Source organism: Rhinatrema bivittatum, chromosome 3 (assembly GCF_901001135.1).
Source record: "Rhinatrema bivittatum chromosome 3, aRhiBiv1.1, whole genome shotgun sequence".
Lineage (NCBI taxonomy): Eukaryota > Metazoa > Chordata > Amphibia > Gymnophiona > Rhinatrematidae > Rhinatrema > Rhinatrema bivittatum.
The window spans coordinates 70,974,339-70,995,669 of record NC_042617.1 but is presented as its reverse complement, the minus strand read 5'-3'; the positions used below and the strand labels follow the sequence as shown (position 1 = coordinate 70,995,669).

Below are 21,331 nucleotides of genomic sequence, written 5' to 3'. Positions count from 1 at the left end.
AACATCTGCAACAGAGTGGACATGCTTGAAGGAGTAGAGAGAATGAAAAGTGATTTAAGAAAGCTTGAAGAGTGGTTGAAACCTTGGCAGCTGGGATTCAATGCCAAGAAATGCAGACTCATGCATCTGGGGTGCGGTAATCCAAAAGAGCTGAACATGATGGGGGGTGAAAGACTAATGTCACGGACTGGGAGAGGGACCTTGCATTGATAGTGTCTGATGAACTGAAGGCAGCAAAGCAATGTGATAAGGCAATAGCTAAAGCCAGAAGAATGCTGGGCTGTACAGAGAGAGGAATAACCAGTAAGAAAAAAAAGAGGTGGTAATACCTTTGTATATGTCCTTGGTGAGGCCTCACCTAGAGTACTGTGTTCAGTTCTGGAAATCATATCTCAAATAGTACAGAGACAGGATGGAGGCGGTCCAGAGAAGGGCAACCAAAATGGTGTGAGGTCTCCATCGGAAGACTTATGAAGAGAGCCTGAAGGATCTCAATATGCATACCCTGGAAGTACACCACATTGAGTGCTCTTCCTTGGTCCAATTCTCTAGTCACTCAATCAAAGCTTCTCATTTTATTCATGAGCCTCCTATGTGGGACTGTATCAAAAGCTTTGCTGAAATCCAAGTACATCACATTGAGTGCTCTTCCTTGGTCCAATTCTCTAGTCACTCAATCAAAATCAGCAGAACCAGGGGTCATGATTTAAAACTCCAGGGAGGAAGACTCAGAACCAATGTCAGGAAGTATTTCTTCACGGAGAGGGTGGTGGATGCCTGGAACGCCCTTCCGGAGGAAGTGGTGAAGACCAAAACTGTGAAGGATTTCAAAGGGGCGAGGGATAAACACTGTGGATCCATAAAGTCTAGAGGATGTGAATGAAGAGAAGAGGCAAGAGGGTGGCTTGCTTGTGGGAATGACGGCTACTACCTGGAGATTAATATCCTTATTCAATAAACACACACACAGTTAATATGACTCCAACATTGCTCTATGCTTCAACGGCAAGAGGAAATGTGGAAAAAAGGATTTGCATCCACAAAAAAGCAAGGGAGTAGCTTGCTTGTTACGGTGGTTACTACCCCAAACCAAATAAACCTGATACTTCACTTTCAATGCACATCTAGCATAGCTCTCTGCTTCAACGGCAGGGAGAATGAAGAAAAGATGATTTATATTCAGCATCAACCAACAAGGAATGAATTACATAGTCTTGGTAAACAAATAAGCATGGGTGTAGCTTGCTTGTTACGGCGGTTACTACCCCGAATCAATTAAGCCTGATACTTCACTTGGAATGCTTGTTACGGCGGTTACTATCCCAAACCAAATAAGCCTGATACTTCACTTTTCAATGCACATCCAGCATAGCATAGCTCTCTGCTTCAACAGCAGAGAGAATGAAGATGATTTATATTCAGCATCAACCAACAAGGAATGAATTACATAGTCTGGGTAAACAAATAAGCATGGGTGTAGCTTGCTTGTTACGACGGTTACTAGCCCGAATCAATTAAGCCTGATACTTCACTTGGAATGCTTGTTACAGCAGTTACTACCCCAAACCAAATAAGCCTGATACTTCACTTTCAATGCACATCCAGCATAGCATAGCTCTCTGCTTCAATGGCAGAGAGAATGAAGAAAGGATGATTTATACTCAGCATCAACGAATGGGGAATGAATTGCATAGTCTGGGTAAACAAATAAGCATGGGTGTAGATTGCTTGTTACGGCGGTTACTATTCCGAAATAATTAAGCATGATACTTCACTTGGAATACATATCCAGCGCAGCTCACTGCTTCAACGACAGGGGGGAATGAAGTAAAGAGGATTTATATTCAGACAACCAACAGGGACTGAATTGCACAGGCAGGGTAAACAAACGGGAGTAGCTTGCTTATTGCGGTGGTTGCTGCCCCAGGCCAATTGGCTAGATGCTTCACTTGGATTCAACTCCAGCACTGCTGTCTGCATCGATGGTGGGGGTGGAGGGGGATTGGAACCAGGGAGTTACCAATAAGGGCCCTGACCTCAGCGGTCAGAGTAACTGATAAATATGAAAACAAGTGGGTTTTCATATTTATCAGTCTGTTTGGGGCATCCAGTCTGCTGGGCAGACTGGATGGGCCATTGGTCTTCTTCTGCCGTCACTTCTATGTTTCTTCTATGTATAGGGGAGATATGATGCAGACCTTCAGATATCTCAATGGTTTTAATGATGCATGTTCCTCAAACCTTTTCCAGAGGAAACCAAACAGTAGAACTACTGGTCACAATATGAAACTTCAGGAAATATTTCTTCACAGAGAGGGTGCAAGATGTCTGAAATGCCCCTCCAGAAGAGGTGGTGAAGACAAAAATAGTAACAGCCTGATTTCAAAGTCTGGTGCAAGTAAAAAAACAGGAGAAATGCGTGTGGCCATGCCACGCGCACAATGGGGAAATTTTCCAAGGCCTGCGGCCACGCGTCCATCTCACAGTACGCGCAGAAAAGCTGGCTTCGAAAAAAGAGGTGGGCCAGGGCGGTGGTCTGGGCAGGCGTGGGAGGGCTGTGGGCAGGCCGGGAAAGCACACGCTGGCAGCCGGCCAGCCTGCGCAACCTACTACTGCTCCAGAGAGCTGGTAAGTATTGAAATAAAAAAAACTAGTTCTAGGGGTTTTAGGGGTCGGGGAGGATAGGGGAAAAGACAGGCAGGGTAGGTAGAGGTGTAGGAAGATCCCTTCCAGTCCACTCCTTTATTGGAGCGGACTGGGAAGGAACTGGGGAAAGGGCCTATCGCGTCACCGTGCACATTTTATAAAATGGCCCCTCCTTACACGCGCGTTGGCATGTGCATGCGGGTAGCGGATTTTATAACATGCTCGCATTGCCACGCGCAAGTTTTAGAATCAGCGCGTCCACGCGCATGCACCAGGAACCGCTCACATGTGGATGCCCGCCCGCAGGTATTAAAATTCCCCTTTAAACGAATTCAAAATGGCATGGAATAAACCCTGTGCTTCCCATGCCTTTCCAACTCTAAAGACCAGAAATGGAAATTAAGAAAAGGAAGCATGGGAGTAACCAGCATGGAGCGGCAGCTGCCACCACTAACAGAAAGCGTGGGGATTACTACCCTTAACCAATTAGCTCACATGATTTTTATACATCTGCAACATCGCTCGCCGCTTTGCCAGTGGGGGGGAAAAAATAGGGAATTGGATTCAGATGACAAGCAATGCTGGGCCCTGACTTTTATGGTCCAGGGTATTTATATGCAGACATTAGGGGAAAAAGTACAGGACTGCTTCTACAGCCAAGTCCAAAAGCAAATCATTTCAAGCAGCAGCAGCAGCAGCAGCAGCATTGTATGAATTGTCAGGAAGGCTGCTCGCCCTGTAAAAATAATGCTAGCAATAATTTTGTTATGGGTTTGACAGTTGCTTGGTTTTGATTGTTAATATTACTACCCTTAACAGAAACATGGGGGTAACCTGCACGGAGCAGCAGCTACTACCATAAGAAACTTGCTGAGCAGGCTGGATGGACCATGTGTTCTTTTTCTGCCTTGTCATTACTATGTTACTATGCTATGTTTGGTATCTTCTTATGTAACTACTGCTGATTCAGCTCTTGATTTTGACCAGCCAGCGGCACGCACCAGCAGCTATTACCTGCCTCTAGAAACCAGGCTGAAACTCAGAACAGAAGCATCAGGGGGAAAAAGATTACACACTTAAAATCAGATTTCCATTTCTTTCAATTCCATTTTCCAATAGCAGCAGACCCTCTGGTAGAGAAAGATATCAGGCTGTCCTTTCGTTAGGGGTCCACTCTTCAGCATGGTATATCTAACTTCAAGCAAGAGCAATTAGCTGATGGCAGAGCCTCTTCTCACAATAAAACATGACAAATTTCGGTAGCAGAACAAAAAGAGAAAGCTACAGGCACCGTGCAGACTTTGGGCTGCGTTTTTAGTCATGATTTGATCCGCTAATTAATATCTAGTCTTAACAAAATTATCACCTACCCTGGAAGCAGAACAATAGCCTGTGCTCTGATTTGTCAAATTTTTATAGCTACGATCTGACAGCAGAGATTCTATTAAGTTTTACATTTTGCAAGGCAAAAAGATGTAACCTGTGTTGGAGCCATTAGGAGAGCTTACTGACAGGCTGTGCTCCCTTGATTTGCCTGCTCATGCAAACAGACAAGAATCTCCAGAGCAACCTGCTGAGAACGTTTTTATTCTACTAGGGGGATGAGGGAGATTGTGTGAAATGGGCAGCAAACCTTTTCCCCAGGGATCAGGGACTAGACCAAATGATTTCATCAGGGGTGGGAGAGGACCCTCTAAGCAGGCGGGAGGTGCCCGACCCTCCCAAATCAGTTTCTTTCCAAAGCACATTAACTTTTAAAGGGTAAAAACTATGGGAGTTGTTTCCGCCAGCTTCCTTTTGGAGGTGTCTCTGCAAAAAAAAAATGTTTCCCTTCTTCCTTTTATTCCTTTTTAAGTAAAATAATTCTAAAACCTGCTTCACTTAAACCTTGCCTGGCACTCTCCAGTGGAACTAAAGGGATCATCCTGGCAGCTGCACACACTGCCGCTCCTCAGTACCCTGCTGCCAGCACTTGGTCTGCAACAGTCAGAACAAATGCCAGGAAAAATCATGAGACCTTCAGTATCACTTCTCACTTTATCATCTTCATTTTCTCCTAGAGCTGGAGCTCTGCACAGTGCATCCCAGGCCTGGTTTGTGAATGGTTTTGTACCCATTAAGTACCTACGTGACACGCCCTTAGTAGGTCAAGATACGAGTCTCTTTCTGCGGTTTTATGACAGGCATGCCTATTTATTTTATTTTTTACAAGTTTGATTTTATATTACATTATGAGTTCTAGTTAGCTTTAACCCAGTTCATAATCTTTCTAATTTATATCGGCATACTCTGTTTATTATCTTTGTTATTATGATCATTTATTTGTAAATTGAATTTTTGTTTCCCACTATGAACAGTCCTGGTGATAAGGCAAGTCATACATTGTAAAAGAACAAACTAAAAATCAATGAATAAAGATAGTTTAACCTCAAAACAACTTTAAACTCATTTCCTAAAATGCATAGGAAACCCCACAGGAAATTATCAATAATCAGACTTACAAAAATACAAAGGAAGCCATCAAAAAATATTTTTGAAATTCAAAAAGACTGCTAAAGTAAATACCATTTTAACAACAAATTGAGTGAAAAAGGTTCAATCATTCTGTGAGGGAGTGTACAGGAAACTCCCTGAAACCACCTTAAGGGACTGGCCACAGCTATCTAGCTCGGTCTTCCTTAAGGATCAGCCCTGCAAGGCATTCTGGGTGAAGGAAGGCTCCCCCCACCATACTATAAGGAGCTAGGGCCCAGAAGGGTTAGCAAGGCCCCTGGAAGGAGACCGGAAGCCAGCGAATGCGAAGACCAATTACATTTCAGTTTGTTTGTAGCCAGCACTGCAAGGTGCGCAGTTTTCTTTCTGTTTTGGTTTTGCACTGTAAATAAATTTGCACCTAAGGAAACAGCCAGAGCCTGCCTCCTTATTCTTCTTGGCTGTTTCCTAAGCCACGACTGGCCAAAAATGTGTTCTAGTAGAAATGGCTACCTGGGTTTATGCCATCATTCTGAGCCTGAAGAAAACATGCAAATAATCAAGAAAAAATTCCACCATACTCTCCAAAACTCAAAAAAGGCAATATCTTTTTAGGAATCCCAAATTTAAGTCTTCAACAAGTAAAGATTTTTTCCATTCATGAACTAATTATATCTGTCTACAATTCATACTCCCATTGTGTGTTATAGATCTCTACTGTGTATATCAGATTACAACTTGAGTTCAACAACACTCAATAGGAGCATGAGATCTAAAACACTCAACAGGAGTTTGAGATCTATAACACTCAACCGGAGTATGAACTGTGGACAGATATAATTAGTTCATGAATTGAAAACAATATTAACTCTGAGAGAGATTGATTTTGTCTTTCTACTATCAAACTATGTTTTTTTTCATAATAAACTTTTATTAAATGTTGAGAAAACTGAGGTATTGATTTTGGAAAGAAAACTATCCAGAGATAAACCATCAATGTTTAGCTTTGAGGGATGTTAGATAATGATTGTCTCTCAAGCTAAAAGTCTGGGAGCGATCCTTGACTCTGGATTAACTTTGCTGCAGCCCAAGTTACAGCAGTAGCCAGATCCACTTTCTTTAAATTGCGGATCTTGCATCATTTAAAACCTTTATTTGGAATTTCGGTGTACAGTCAGGTTTTATAAGCTTTGATTTTTTTGGGGGGTTTGGACTGCTGCAACTCTGTATATATTGGTGTTCCATCTAATGTTTTAAGTTCTCTCTGCAAGTGGTACATATTTGGCAGTGTATATAGGAGCTGGTATTGCTTTCCATGAACACATCACACCTGTCCTAGTTATTCTCCAGTGGCTCCCAGTGGAATAGGGAGTAAAATATTAAATTACAGTTACTGAATGGCAGTGTGTCTCCTTGGGTGAGCTTGATGCTGTGTTTCACGTATGCTCTGGCTTGCTTGATATTCCTTTTAGTCCAGTCGACTGTCTCATGGAGACACACGAGAGCATTTTCAGTTGCAGGACCTATTTTTCGGAACAGTTTACCAGAACAGCTAAGATTGATCCTGTGCTACTATTTACAAAGTCGTGAAAGATGTATCTCTTTAAAGTGACATATGGCAATTAGCGTGCAAGCTTTTAAGTCTCTGATCTATAAGGTTTTTGAGGATGCAACCTGCGTAGAGTAGTTTTAGCAGTGTTTATTTTATGTTTCTTTGTAATTTTATGTATGTAGCATTGTACCCCACTTGGAACACTGTGATCAGAGCGGGTTATGAATCTTTTAAATATAAAGAAATAGCAAAGCTCAAGAGTGAACTTGTACTGAATTCTGAGGGGGGACTGCAGTTCTTGCCTTTTAGTTAGAGAACTGCCTGATGAGATGGTTGAACTAGACAGGGAGGAAGAAAGAGGAAGAAGAATGAAAAAAAAAATATATATAGGTGTTTTTTTTTTAAAAAAATACGTGCGCATGTCTGTGTGCATGCGCACAGGGATGCGCGATTTTATAACATGCGTGCACTCCAATTAAGGAACGGACTAGGAAGGAACTTTCCTACCCTCTACCTTAACCTCCCCTCTCCTACCCACCCTCTAAAACCCTTTTTTTATTTTTTTTTTACCTTGTATTTCGCAAGTTACTTCAAGGCCCGACCTAAAGTAACTTGCGCGCGCCAGCAGAGCAAGGAATGGCGCTGACCCGGCCCGCCCCCTCCCCGCCCCGGGACTGCCCTTTCACAGAGGCCTAGCTCTTGTGCGCGTAACAGGGGTTACATGTGTGGCCGAGCCTCTTCTAAAATGCGCGCAGTGCGCACGAGGCCCAGCCACACGCGTAACCCCCGTTTTTTACGCTCTGGGGTTTTTTTTTGTTTGTTTTTTAAATCCGGCTAATTCTGGGTAGTTATAAATACAAATCCATGACACCACAGCCCCACTTAGGGCAGGTTCCCCAGTTGGACTCAAAGCCTAAAGTAGTAGTAGGAGGCTATCAAGTCCAAAAGATTTAAAATGCACAATTTTCAAAGCTGTGGCATTTTAGTAAAGAACGACAGTTCCCAGAAGCAAGTCCCAACAGAAATAATCTATGGAAGAGGCCGCATAATCAGAGACTCCATTTCACTGCACGAGTCTTTTAGCAAACTTTGTCCAAAGGGCGATTTTCACACATTGTTTCATTCTACATTTTGTGGTTCACCAATATATAAAAAGCCCCTCCCTGAACTTGATTTGCCACTGCTGCCACCACCCACTGCCTGCCTCCTCCTTCCTTCATCTGCAATCTCCTTTCTTTCTTCCGAGCCCTGATCTGCCACTGCAGTCCCCACCATATCCTACTCGCTAAATCCCTTGGCCCTGACCTGCTGATGCCGCCTCCTCCTGCCGTTTCCCTTCACCCCAATCTGCTGATAAGGCATCTCCTTCTCCCACTCGAGTTCTGCTCTATATATGCAGCCAGGAATTTAGCACCGTGTTGGTGAAGCCGGTAATTTCACATTTTTTCTTTACTATGTGCATTTGCAATAAAATTGAACGCCCAAAACATAATTCTGCGGTTCCAAGGAGGATGAAGAGGTAGTGAAAGATGTGGGATTAGGGAGAAGAAGGTGGGGGTGGGACCTATAGACAAATGGGTCTGTAATGACGACTTAGAAGGAAAAACTTGTACTTTTTTTAACAAAAACATTTAGTGGATTTAAGGAAAATTAAAAAACAAATCCATACAAATCTGAAAAAACTCTAGTAGGCAGAGAGTGGACTTCAAGCAAGGGCGGAGGGGTTTAAGGAGCGGGATGTGCACATTCATTTTTTTTCATCTTCATTTCTTATTTTGTCTTTTGAAGATTTTTTGTTCATTTTTTATTTTCAGACATTTTATTTATTTTTTCATGGGGTTTTTTTGAGTTTTCAGGAAATAGTACATACTAATTTTAAAAAAAGGCACACTATTTATTAATAATGCACACTAGTTCCAAAAAATGAAAATTTTAAAACATTTCTTATTTTTCGGTTCATTTGAAATAAAAAAGAAAGCGGACTCATTCATCACCTTTTATATTTTTGTTTCCAATGAATGCAAATCCCCAGTGGAAATAGCAGTGACAGAGAACACATGCGCGCATGGACCCGCTGATTTTATAAACATGCCTGCATTTATGCGCTATTATAAAATCGGCTACCCATGCGCACATGGGCACACAATTTTATATCGACGTGCACATGTGCGCGCAAATCCCGTCTCCAGCGCATAAGGAGGGGAATTTTAGTAGGCACATGTGGCAACGCAATAGGCCTATTTCCCAGTTCCCTCCCAGTTCGCCCTAGTAAAGAAGCAGACTTCTTAAACCCCCTACCTAACTTGATTCCCTTTTACCCTACTAGCCCCAACTCCCAAAAGCTCGCTGACTACCCCCTTTTTTTTTTTTAACTACTTACATGCTGTCCATAGCAGAAGCAAGTTACGCAGTTGTGGGATCCCGGCGCGCACTAGTGCACGTAACTGACTTCATGGGTGCAGTCCCAGCCCACCCATGCCCCGCCCACCCCGTCTCTAGAATTAAGCAAGACTACCACATGTACAGGACCTGGTCCGTAAGGAGAACCTGCTGCAGAAGCAACACTAGCCTTTGAATCACATTAAGACCCTACAAACAGCTCTGACTGCTCACAATAGCCTTGTTTCACCTCACGTCTGTCTGGTCTCTGGTAAGCAAATATCTCTTGAATAACAACGATTGATGAATATGTTTTAGAGTAATTGAGTGATTGGCTCCAAAATGCCAATCACTCAAGGGGGTATACAGCAGAGTGTTTACAATGTTTCCCCTAGGGCCATAAAAGTTGTGTTCTTTGGGGCTACTGTCACCATCATATTCCCTCTCTCTGCAGATCTGGAAGGAGGGGGGAATCCTCCGTGGCCCAGGGGTTGGAGTGTTTCTCCTTAAGTGGGTGTATCTCTCTGGTACTGTACCTTCTCAGGGACAGCCTGGGTGTTCAAATGAAATGTACTGCTTATTTCCAAAATGTCAATCATAGTCCAGTATACTTTCCACCACTGAAACTCTACATTTCCATAGTCTCTCTGCTGGGGTGCTCGTGTCCATCTCGCTAGTTCCTTGCCACTTTTCCCTCATCAGTGCACAAACAGCCCCGGATGTAAGGGAATCCTATTGGGGAAACCCAAAAGCTCACAAAAATCCTACCTGAATCCAAAGATCTGTCTCTAGCCCACAGCCTGTGTCCTGGCCCCTCTGAGGTAGAGATCCGGGGTTCTCAATCCCTGACTCCGCTCTCTGAGGAGGATGTGGGAAAAAAAACCCTCCACACTAACCAAAAGGGGGGGGAATCCAAATTATTCTAAGTCCAAAAGTTCCCATGCTGGGTAATGCTGTCACTGGCATTGCTTCCTCTAGTGAGCAGAGGAGTACTCACAATCCCCAACCCCATCTCTCTGGACTGGAGGGTTCTCCTCTCCAAAGGGTACAGGGTGTTCCCCCAGCATGGGAAAACAATAAAAATCCTGACAAAAATTGTTTCTTCTTCAAAAGCCTAAGCAGACCCTCTCAGACAGGGAGTGTACGGAAAAGGGATCTCCTTGAACGCAGGAAAAACACTACTTTGGGTTACTGGGCCCAACTTAGCAGGGGACAGTGAAAAATAGCTCCTTACTTTTCAAAAGCCAACTCTCTCTCTACCACTAACTCCCCTTAGTGCCCTTGGGATAATGGAAAATCCCACTAAGCTGTTATTGCTACTGGGCAGGCATCTAGGGTCATCTAGTGGCTGGCCAAAGGATTGGCCACACATAGAAACATGATGGCAAAAAAATACCGTATGGCCCATCCAGTCTGCCCATCCGTCCAATTAATTTAGCACTATAATTCTCATCACTTCCTTAGAGAGCCCCTGTAATTATCCCATACTTTCTTGAGTTCAGATACTGTTTTTATCTCCACCACTTCCAATGGGAGGCTCTTCCACACATCTATCACCCTCTCTGTAAAGACATATTTCCTAAGATTACTCCTGAGTGTACCCCCTTTCAACCTTATCTCATGATCCCTCATTCAAGAGCCTCTTTTCCATTGAAAAAGGCTCACCTCCTGTACATGGTAACCTTTGAGATATTTGAATGTTTCTATCATATCTTTCCTTTTGCCTTTCCTCTAGGGTATATGTGTTTAGATCTTTAAGTCTATCCCTATATGCTTTAGAACAAAGACCAGTGACCATTTTAGTAGCCACCCTCCGGACCGACTCCATCCTGTTTATATCCCTTTGAAGGTGCGGTCTCCAGAACTGTACACAGTATTCCAAGTGAGGTCTCACCAGGGACTTATACAGGAGCAATATCACCTCCCTTTTACTACTGACCATTCATCTCCCTATGCAGCCAAGCATCTTTCTTGCTTTTATTGTCACTGCATCCACCTGTTTGGCTACCTTATATCATCCATCAGATCCCGTTCTTCCTTTGCTTAGAAGAATTTCACCTCCAATACTGTACTTTCACCTCCAAATACTGTACTCTGCATTTTTTAGCATTATATCTTACCTGCCAGGCCTTAGACAATTCTTTAAGCTTCGTTAGATCCCTCATCATGTTTTCCACTCCTTCCTGGCTGTCCACTCTGTTACAGATCTTGTTATCATCGACAAAAAGACAAACATTTCCTGACAACCCTTCCGTTACGTCATTCACAAAAATGTTGAAAAGAACCAGTCCAAGGACCTATCCCTGAGGCACACCGCTAGTAACAGACCCCTCCTCAGAGAAAACTCAATTTACCACTACCTTTTGTCATCTCCCAGTCAGTCACTCTAGGACCCATATCAAGGGTGCACAATTTATTTATAAGTCTTCTGTGTGGAACCATGTCAAAGGCCTTGCTAAAATCCAACTACACTACAACCAGTGCCCTCCTTTGATCCAACTCTCTGGTCACCCAATCAAAGAAATTGATCAGTTGACAAATCTTAATAGTAAATCTTAAAAATAAATATGATGAACAGAGACCTGGTTGTGTCTCTGTTTCTGTCTCCTCCTTCTGTGGAGTCTGGAAAGGCCGTCCCCCTGGAAGTCTATGTAGGAGCTCTCCACAGTGAACTCTGGAGGCAGTGCCTTTAGGTTAGCACAGAGTGCAGAGGTGTTAGGATTTTACCGTTTGTTGTTTTACAGGCCCAGTCACTAAAGGTAGGCTAACCCAGTCTGTTGGTCCTGACCAGGGTCGGGGGTGGAGAAGTTTCCTTCCAGTCTACTCACTAGCTGGTTGGGTTTTGAGATTTTTCGTGGTAGGAGCCTTGTGAGACATCTGGACCTTTCTTGGGCACAGGGATTGGGGAAACTTGTGTCTGGGATGCCCAGGGAGAGGGAAGACCTGCCCTCCATAAGCTCAGTGAGGAAGGGGGTGACAGTGACCTGCTGCAAAGAACAACTCAGGTGTTAATAGTTTTTTTGGGGAAAGAATCCGTTTTGTTAGAAAATTCAGGAAGAAGGTTTTGGCTGCCACTTCCTTCCTGCTTGAAGCAAGAGAACTGATTGTTTCAAAGAGGGTCCCCTTACATTAAGGATCCAGAGAGGGTACTAAAGAGACTGTGTAAGATCAAGAAAATCCTGAAGATCTGCTGACCATGAGTAAAGGAATCACCATCACTGGGGACACCCATCTGGTGTTCACCACTCTGGGAAGAGAAAGAGAGGATTTACTCTCTGTGCCATAGGCTTTGCTATTTTTATCAGCTTGGAGGGGGTTTTAATCATCCTAAAGACCTCCACTTCACTTTAAACCAAGAGAGTGGATGTTTTCCATGCCCTGATATAAGTGAGTCCTGCACAGATAGAGGGAAGAGGCTGTAAAGGAATTGAAGAGAGGCTTCTGTGGTGCTGCAGATATTCACCATCAGTGTTTAACAGTAAGGACTTTTATTTTGGACACTAGCCAAGTGGCTCCAGAGTATTTATTTCTGCACTCACTGCACCCATATCAGGGACCAATATCCTCCCCAAGGGAAACACAAGGGAATGTTGCATAAAGAAACCACCCCGTCACATCGGGATCTGAAAGGACTCCTTTCTTCCCTGAGCCCAGCAAATCCACACCCTGGGAAGTAAAGGAAATACAAGAGCTAGTCAGAGTTCCTGTCCCAAAGCGTACAAATTACTTTCTGGCCTCAGCCATGCTGGACTCGCACACCGGGATGGGGGTCACATAAATGAGCCATTCCATTCCCTTTATCATTTTTATTCCTCTCCTCTGCATCTTTTCTAGTTCCACTATGTTGTTTTCAGATGGGATGACCAGAACTGCAGCCCAATACTCAAGGGGTGGTCGCACCATGAATCGATACAGAGGCAATATGATATTTTCCATTTTATTCTCCATTCCTTTTGGATCATTCCTATCACTGAATTTGATCTTTTGACCATCGTCTTATACTGAGCTGAGTATTTCAATGTATTTATTTATTTATTTATCTGGCATACTTTATGTTCCACAAATTCCAAATTCGTGACCAACGCGGATTACAATAATACAGCCATAATTATAAAATATATACAAATTACATAAAACATGATAGTAAAATTAAATCTAAAGAAAAGCCACAAAGACTCACAGGTCCTTTTCCTGGGTGGCGATTCCTAATAAGCAACCCCAGTACCGTGTACCTATAGTTGCGATTGTTTTCCCCTATGTGCATCACTTTACACTTTCCAATATTAAATTTCATCTGCCATTTAGATGCTCAGTCCCCTCGTCTTGCAAGGTCCTTCTGCAATTCCTCATAATCCACTGCAATTTTAAGAACTTTGAATAGTTGTGTGTGTTACGAATATGTTAAACAGCACTCATCCCAGTATAGCTACTGCACCTGGGCACTCCAGTATTGACCTTTTTCCATTTGGAAAACTGAACATTTAGCCCTACTCTCTGGTCCCATTACCAGCCCATGTCAGGACACCGCTTCCTACCCCTTGGCTTTTTTAACTTTCTCAGGGATTTCTCATGTGGTACTTTAATGATATAAAACTGTATATATATGATGTATTCTTGTACTATTAAATTCAAAACAACATCATGTTTGTACAACGCTGATACCATGTAGTCTCATGAAACTAACCAGAGTAAACCTCATACAAAATGGTGGGCTTTAACTTCGATAGCCCTGACAGCCACTGGAATAATTGTGCGGTCACCAATCTGATAACAGACCGTCACGCTGGTATAATCATTGGTTTTTCTGGTATTGGTTTTACGTAAACCAATACCAGAGAAACCAATGAGAAACCAATGATTATACCAGCGTGACGGTCTGTTATCAGATTGGTGACCGCACAATTATTCCAGTGGCTGTCAGGGATATCGAAGTTAAAGCCCACCATTTTGTATGAGGTTTACTCTGGTTAGTTTCATGAGACTACATGGTATCAGCGTTGTACAAACATGATGTTGTTTTGAATTTAATAATTATATATCATGTGGTACTTTGTCAAATGTTTTTCAAACATCAACATACACTGTATCACTTGGCTCACCTTTATCCACATGTTCGTTTATACCTTCAAAAAGATCTAATAGATTGCTAAGGCAAAACTTCCCTTTACTAAAACCATGATGACTCTTCCCCATTAAGCCATATCTGTCCATATGGCCAGCAATTTTGATTTTAAATATAGTGTCTAACATTTGGCTCGGCATGAATGTCAGGCTCATCAGTCTATAATTTCCTGGATCACCCCCTTGAGTCCCTTTTTAAGAACTGGCGTTACATTGGCCACCCTCCAGTCTTCAGGGAATGCGGCTGTTTCAAATGATAGGTTACAGATTACTAGCAACAGGTTTGCAATTTCATATTATGAATGCTATCCAGTCCCAGTGATTTGTCACTCTTTAGTTTGTCAATTTGATCTATTACATCTTCCAGCGATTTATCTTATTGCTCAGAATCATCACCATCAAAGAATGTTTCTGGCATGGGTGTGTCCCACAAAAAATAACTGTACCACTAGCATATCACTCACTCTCTTCTTTCTAGCCATACACATAGAAGCACTACATTCCTACCTTTCCCTGCCACACATAACACTAAAGAATGCCTAGAATACATGAAGAAAAAATAGACACAAGATATGAACTTAAAAGAGTTACCAACCAAAAATTAGATGTCAAAAATATCAAATATAAATCGAGACTCAACAACTGGATTGTGAGTTGCGGCTGTCAAGTTTATAATGTGCCTCCCCTGTACTGTTCTGTCAAAAGCTAAGGCTGCCGCTCTTCTGTAAGGCAGATGAGCATCCCCCTCCTCTCCCTTTGCTGGATTGCTCTGTGTAATTAGTTCTGAGCTGTCAAGGCATTCTGTCCTCCGAGGAGGGAAGTAAAGACTGGTGCTCCAGAGCAGTAAAAGACAGACATATGTTATCTGTAAAGGATTCATTCCTCCCTGGTGTAGAGCGTTGCTGACGATAGGTAAGTTAACTTTACTCTCCTCCTGTAGATTCTGCATAACATGTGCCTTTCCTAACATCTACGTATCATCTCCGTTATCTTCCTTCTCATTATGATAATGTTTTTCCCCCAGCAACGAAAGAGTTCTAGTTTTGTTTTATTTTTCCTTTTTCCTCTTTGCTTCTGATTTAGTTGGCTTGGGTCATGGCTTTTGTGGTGACCAAGGGGCGGGCAGATATCTTTGCCTTACTATCTATCATTAGTTGAAGCTGTCATCGCAGCCGGAGCATACTCATGGGTTTCCTCCAACAATTCCGGATTAAGATATAAGGAGTGCACCCCCTGCATATCTGAAAGGGATAAACGAGGGTCATACATATTGTAATGAAGCTGGGCAGGGGACTGCCTAAACCAAGACATAAAAGGGAGTTTATTAGGATTTCCCAAAATATGCAAAGTATTTTGTTATCACAGCATGTGATTATTTTTATTTATCAACTCCGACAGATAAACTTTCATTTGTGAAAATGTCTCATTCCCAATTTGGGGTGAATTGAGCATCTGCCTCAGCTCTACCACCCATAATGCCTGGAGATGGGCTTGTTTGCTTTGTAATGCGAATGTGTTATTACAGGTGCTGCAACAGGCAATGACTTTGACAGGTACATACTAAAAATGTGGTGTCCCTCTAAAAGAGCAGGCGTAATATTTAGATCCCTGCATTACACAGCAAGACTGCATGGCCAGGCAGAAGGGAGAATGCAACCAGCAGTCAAGTTCAGATCAGGGCAGCGGGAAGGAATCCGATAACCACTTCTCAGGTGGCTGAAGCAACAGAACAGGCCGAGACCGCATGAACGGCTAGAGCAGCAGGCCGAGAACCAAGGAAGCCAGGATTCAAATCCTGCTTCTCCTGCTGATGCTTCTTGTGACCTTGGGCAAATCACTTCCCTCTCCATTGCCTCAGGTAGGACCTGATTTACTAAGGCTTGCCTCTCATTCCGTGTCTATAGGAAAAATGCTTAGTAAATGAGGCCCTTAGACAGTCAGCTCTCTGGGGTCAGGACAATACCCACAATAACTGACTGTAACTCACCTTGAGCTGTCAATGAAAAGGCCTGAGCTAAATCCAAATAATAATAATAATAGGCGCCTGCTGGCTTTCACATACCAGTATTTGTTCTGTCTCATAAGATTACACTCATTAACCTGCAAATAAGGCAAATGTTATCTATTAAGGCCAATGATATCTATTCTAATACTTTGTTCTCTATTGCCATCATAAAACAGATACAAAGGCACTTTACAATTCTTATTTTAGTTGATTAAGGTTTCTATATTATTTGTTTATTGACAATCTGCCTTTTTCCACAAGTGACCTAAAGGCGGATTACAAAACTTGTCCTTTTCAACTCATGAGAATACCTTTTTCTTTTCTATTAGCAGGTATAACATTCAAATTTATATTCTTCTGCGGAACTGGAAAACCAGGCACACATATTGACTATACTGAATACAGCAAGAGGGTGTCTGTTCCCACATCAGAACCCACATTTTAAGGATGGATTTTTCCCATACTGCAGGACTTGAGCACATAAGTTTAAAAACAGGACATGGACAGAAATCGGCAAGGACATACGGATACATGTACTCCATTTCCAAAACACACACTGCCTTCTTCTCTTACACACATATACAAATACACTCCCTTTCTGACAAACACACCACACCCACATACACAAACTTACACAAATGACAGCACCTCCATCACTAACACACACAAATGCATGCAAGCAAATTCAAGCGCTCTCTCAAAAACACACAGAATCAGCCTTCCCTCTCACACAAAGAACCACCCACAAATCTTGCCTCTTTGTTATACACAACTGACCTCTTTTTCTCACATACGCACTCAAAACAGTGTCACTCTCACTCATCTACACAAATACTGTTACCCTAGGTCTCTCTCTCACACACACTCACAAATATTTTGGAGATTTGCACTCAAAGTATAGAATGCCTTGGAAATTTTATGTACCCCATGGAGTACATAAAATTTAAACCTTGCAAATATAGATTTGCAGAAATTCCATGAAATCGAAAAAGCCTCAAATGCGCCAGATCAAAAGGAAAGAGACAGGTCTGCACAAAATCAGATACCAGGCGACAGCCCAAATGGAACATGTGCTAGTATGTTTCTAAGGACATCTCTTTCTGTAATGCTGTACAAAGGGACAGACTGAACACACCCAACAAGAAATTAACATTGATTAAATGAAATGAGTCTCTTTTATAATTGTGTCCCGTCTCTGATGATACTGCGTAGAGAGCCACAGCTTCCTCCCGGGTATTATGGCAGCACATCCACTGTAACCATGGTGTTACCTGGCATCGCATACATAATAAAACTAAGTGTCTTCAGCAGCACTTGCAGCTTTCTCTGTTATTCACTTTGAGAGGGTTATGCTATAGCTGAGCACAGCTGCATATATTTTACACACATTTTCAAAGCAAACTTGGCGCGGCAGTTTGCTTTGAAAAGCTGCGGGTAATTGGCACACAGATTAACTCGCACAAAGTTACACCCTTCAGAGGCCATAACTGGTGCAGGCTAGCTTAAAAGGTACACACTGAAAAATCAGAACGCACGTGAGTTCCAACTCAAGCCCCACTCCGCCCCCGAAATGCCTAGAGCCTAGAGTACTTTGCAAACTTTTGTGCCTGTTTTACAAGCGCACTTTTTACATGAGGTGAGGCCCAGGCTATTTTCTAACAGCCATTTATAAAAAAATGTGTTTTATACAAGTAAATGGCTTTGAAAATTTGGTCCTAAAAAAAAAAAAAAAAGGTGAAAGAAAAAATGGACATGTTTCTTTGCATCACTACAAGCAGAGCTGCTTGACAGAATGAAAATGCCTTAAATACAGAATCATGGCTTTTTTTCCCTTCAATAAGAGAACTATTTCTTTGGCCATCCAGGTTTTGCTGATCCCCATACCTCGCATGCTCGCACACATGTTAATTTATCCCCTTCTGTTATTAAAACTAGTACAAAAGTGTTAAAGGAATATGAAAAAATGACTGCATAATAAAATAATTCTGCAACCAAAAAGAACTTTTCCCTAAAGCTGTATTTATCTGGTGAGAAGTGAGTCAGAGGTAACACTGCACACAGCAGAGGATGGGTAATGTGGAGATAAACGCCTATTAGCAGGATGCTGATAAAGCCATAAATGAAAACAGCTTTCTCGCAGAGCCTCTAGAGCAGAAGACTACTCTGAATGGCAAAAAAAAACCTAGGCAGCAGAGCAAGACAGAACCACACAAATGACACAAGTAGGATTGCACTAAAATAGATGTTCTTTTAAGATTTTGCAGGTGCCTCCATGTCTGTGATTTATTTCGATTAATCAGGAAAATGATGACGAGAATAGTGAGGTTGCCATGTTATTCCATTTAGATCCATAGAGATAAAAGTCAACAAGTAGGTGACACCTTTCTACTGAACTGAGGGCCAGATGTACTAAACATGAGTCCCATTGACACAAAATGGGAGAGAATCCCTTAGTACATCTGGCCTTTAATGTGTTAGCAACTAGCTTTCCAAGACTATGCTCAGTATATAAGGGGGATCTTCACCAGATACTACATTAGAGCCTGTGTTCTTTATCTAATTATCTAGTGGCTTAACTCACAGCCATGAGATCTTTCGGTGCTTTGATGACAAGTGAATTAGCAGTGTGAAAAGGCACAGACATGCTGAAATATAGGATCCTAATGGTTACTATGTATTATACGCTAGGGATCAGGACAGCAAAGGCTATAAAGTACCTGCCCGTGGATGAATCTCAGTTTACAGGAAAGTGGCCCACCGGAACAAAGAAGACGGAAATCTGAAAGTCTGCTAAAAACCAAGCCCCATCCTTCCTCCTCCCTTTACCAGCTGACAGATCCCTACCGAATACACGGTGCTGTCACTCCAGTGTCCCTCACCCTAAGCTGCGTTCCATCAAGCAAGCACTTATTTCTTGCATTTCACTTGCCCAAAAGCAATAACCCAAGTGAATTTAAAAAAAAGAAAGTTTTTAATGCAATCCACTACACACCTCTTTTATTTTCAGATCGGCATCCTTAAGGAGGGATGTGATGCCAGTTAAAACCACAGGTGCCTCATTCAATAACATACACACACACAAAACTCACCGAATGCCACACTGCCAACCAGAAGGGCACTGCATGGTTAAATTCATTGAGAAGCAGCACCTAAATAAGAGCAATGTTGACTTCCAAGAGGCTTACCCAGTCTTCATAGTGCCGGCTCCCGTTCTGCAGCAAGTCTTCAAACTGGATAGTGCAGTTGGCCACAAAGTCGTCGTATCCGATGGGGGCATCGTGGAAGACGGCGAGCTCGATCTTGCGGCCGTCGCTCACCTCGGTCACGAACTCGTCGTGCCAGGCGGGGCTGTTGGTCTTCTGCTTGGTGGAGGTCTGCCCGATGCGCGAGTCATCCACGTTCAGGGCGATGTACGGGTCCAACAGGAAGGTCTGGGGCCGGGGTCCCACGGCGTGCCTCAGCGACCAAGGGGTGGGCTTCAGGTTCACCGCCTCGCAGATCTTGATTTTCAGCAAGCCATTGAAAACAACCATGGTGAAGAGAGCAGGCTCACCCCCGGGGCTCGTATTATTTAATCCCCCAGCTAATGCCCACTCCCGGCTGCAATGAAAGCTCAATGTGCTGGCAAGGGAGAGGAAAAGCGGGGGGGGGGGCGTCCTTTCTGAAACCCCCTTTTGGTTATTTAGCCTTTGCTCTTGCGACACCCAGTGAATGCATGTATTTCTTGCTATGTTTTCTAACGGAAAATAAGGAGGGGGCGTCCGCTTTTTTTTTTGTCTTCCTTTGCAACCAGATGCAATCAAAATCCAAACGTGATCCAGGATGCGGATAAACACTGACTTGTTTTTTTTTTTCGTCCGCTGCTTATTACCATTTATTCATAGTAGTAGTAGTAGTAGTATTTTATCTTGACGGCTCCGATCTTGCCGACAAGGCTTCCTCGGGCGGGCTGCGACCTAAGGGAAGCGGTGGCGATCTCCGGCTACAGAAATGAGCAGCGGAGCCCCTTCCCCGGCAGTGGGGGGGGGGGGCTGCAGTCCGAAAGCCGAGACCTTACTACATCCGCATCGGCTCCAGGATTCCCCGGCGGCGGCGGCTGCTGCCCGGAGCGCGGCCGGAGGGCCCCCTGCTCCGGCCAATCACGCGCAGTGCATGGGGCTCCGGGGTTGGGGGCTGGTGCTCTGCCCGATCCCAGAGCTGCGCTGGCTTCCCGCGGGGAGAGTGGCTGCAGCCTCTGCCTCTGCCGCCGCCGCTGCTGCTGCTGCTGCTCGGTGCTCCTGATGAGCACCACCCCACCTCTCCCTCTCTCCCTTCTCTCTGATGCAGGAAATGCGCAAAAGACGTCAGTGTGTGTGTGTTTGTGTGTGTGCGTGTGGGGCGAAATAGAAAGTTTTGCCTGTTGGGGGAGCAATCCGGTGAGTCGGACGAGAAGCAGAGCGAGAGCTCGCAGCAGGGCGAGCATTGCGGATCCCGGCCGGGGCTCAGTTTGGCGAGGGGTATGATGGATGGTGATTGTTGGTGCTTTTTTTATTTTTTTTGTGACAACTGTAAATGTCTGGTTTTCCAGAGGAACAAACCAAGGCCGTCTCTCCCCTCAACAGCACACACAATCCACAGTGATCCGGGAAGGATGTGCGAGATCGGGCTTAATCCCCGCTTATTCTGCAGCTGTACTTATAACAACTCCTTTTGCGTGGTCTCTTACAGTGCACACACAAACAGCCAATATCTCGCGATAGCTAATCTCTTCAGTGCATGTATGCCCGCATTTGTGTGTGTGTGTGTGTATATGTGAGCGCACGCATGCATGTGTTGGATTTCAACAGGCTTTTAGCTTTTTTATTATTTCTCCGAGGGTAATATTCCACTGGCATCCTTTGGCTGCTTCTCGCACACACTGCCCCCTAAATTATGATTGACAGGTGCAGCTTCATTTCCGGAATAGATTTTTTTGACTTGACCATTTTGATTTCTGGCTAATCATCATTTGGTTTTTGTTTTTGCTCGTTTTCATGTTAACTGGGAAGTGCGCTGAAACGCCGTACTTGCACAGCTACACCCAGCGAGGCTCCCCGGCGGCGCACTCTCCGTGTACCGCGTGACGTAATGACGTGAGGGGGCGGGGCTTCGGCCCTTCAGTTGCGTTTCCTCGGCGC

At 43.6% G+C, this 21,331-nt stretch overlaps 1 protein-coding gene across 1 annotated transcript in view; it reads right to left on the bottom strand.

Moving 5' to 3' along the window:
* Positions 1-20,479, bottom strand: part of PRKCE (protein kinase C epsilon) — a 1,012,677-nt gene extending 992,198 nt beyond the window's left edge. Inside the window, 1 exon segment of the mRNA XM_029593349.1 lies at positions 19,361-20,479. Within this exon segment, the coding sequence (XP_029449209.1) occupies positions 19,361-19,708 (348 nt within the window). The 5' untranslated portion in view covers positions 19,709-20,479.
* Positions 20,480-21,331: the final 852 nt, after the last annotated feature.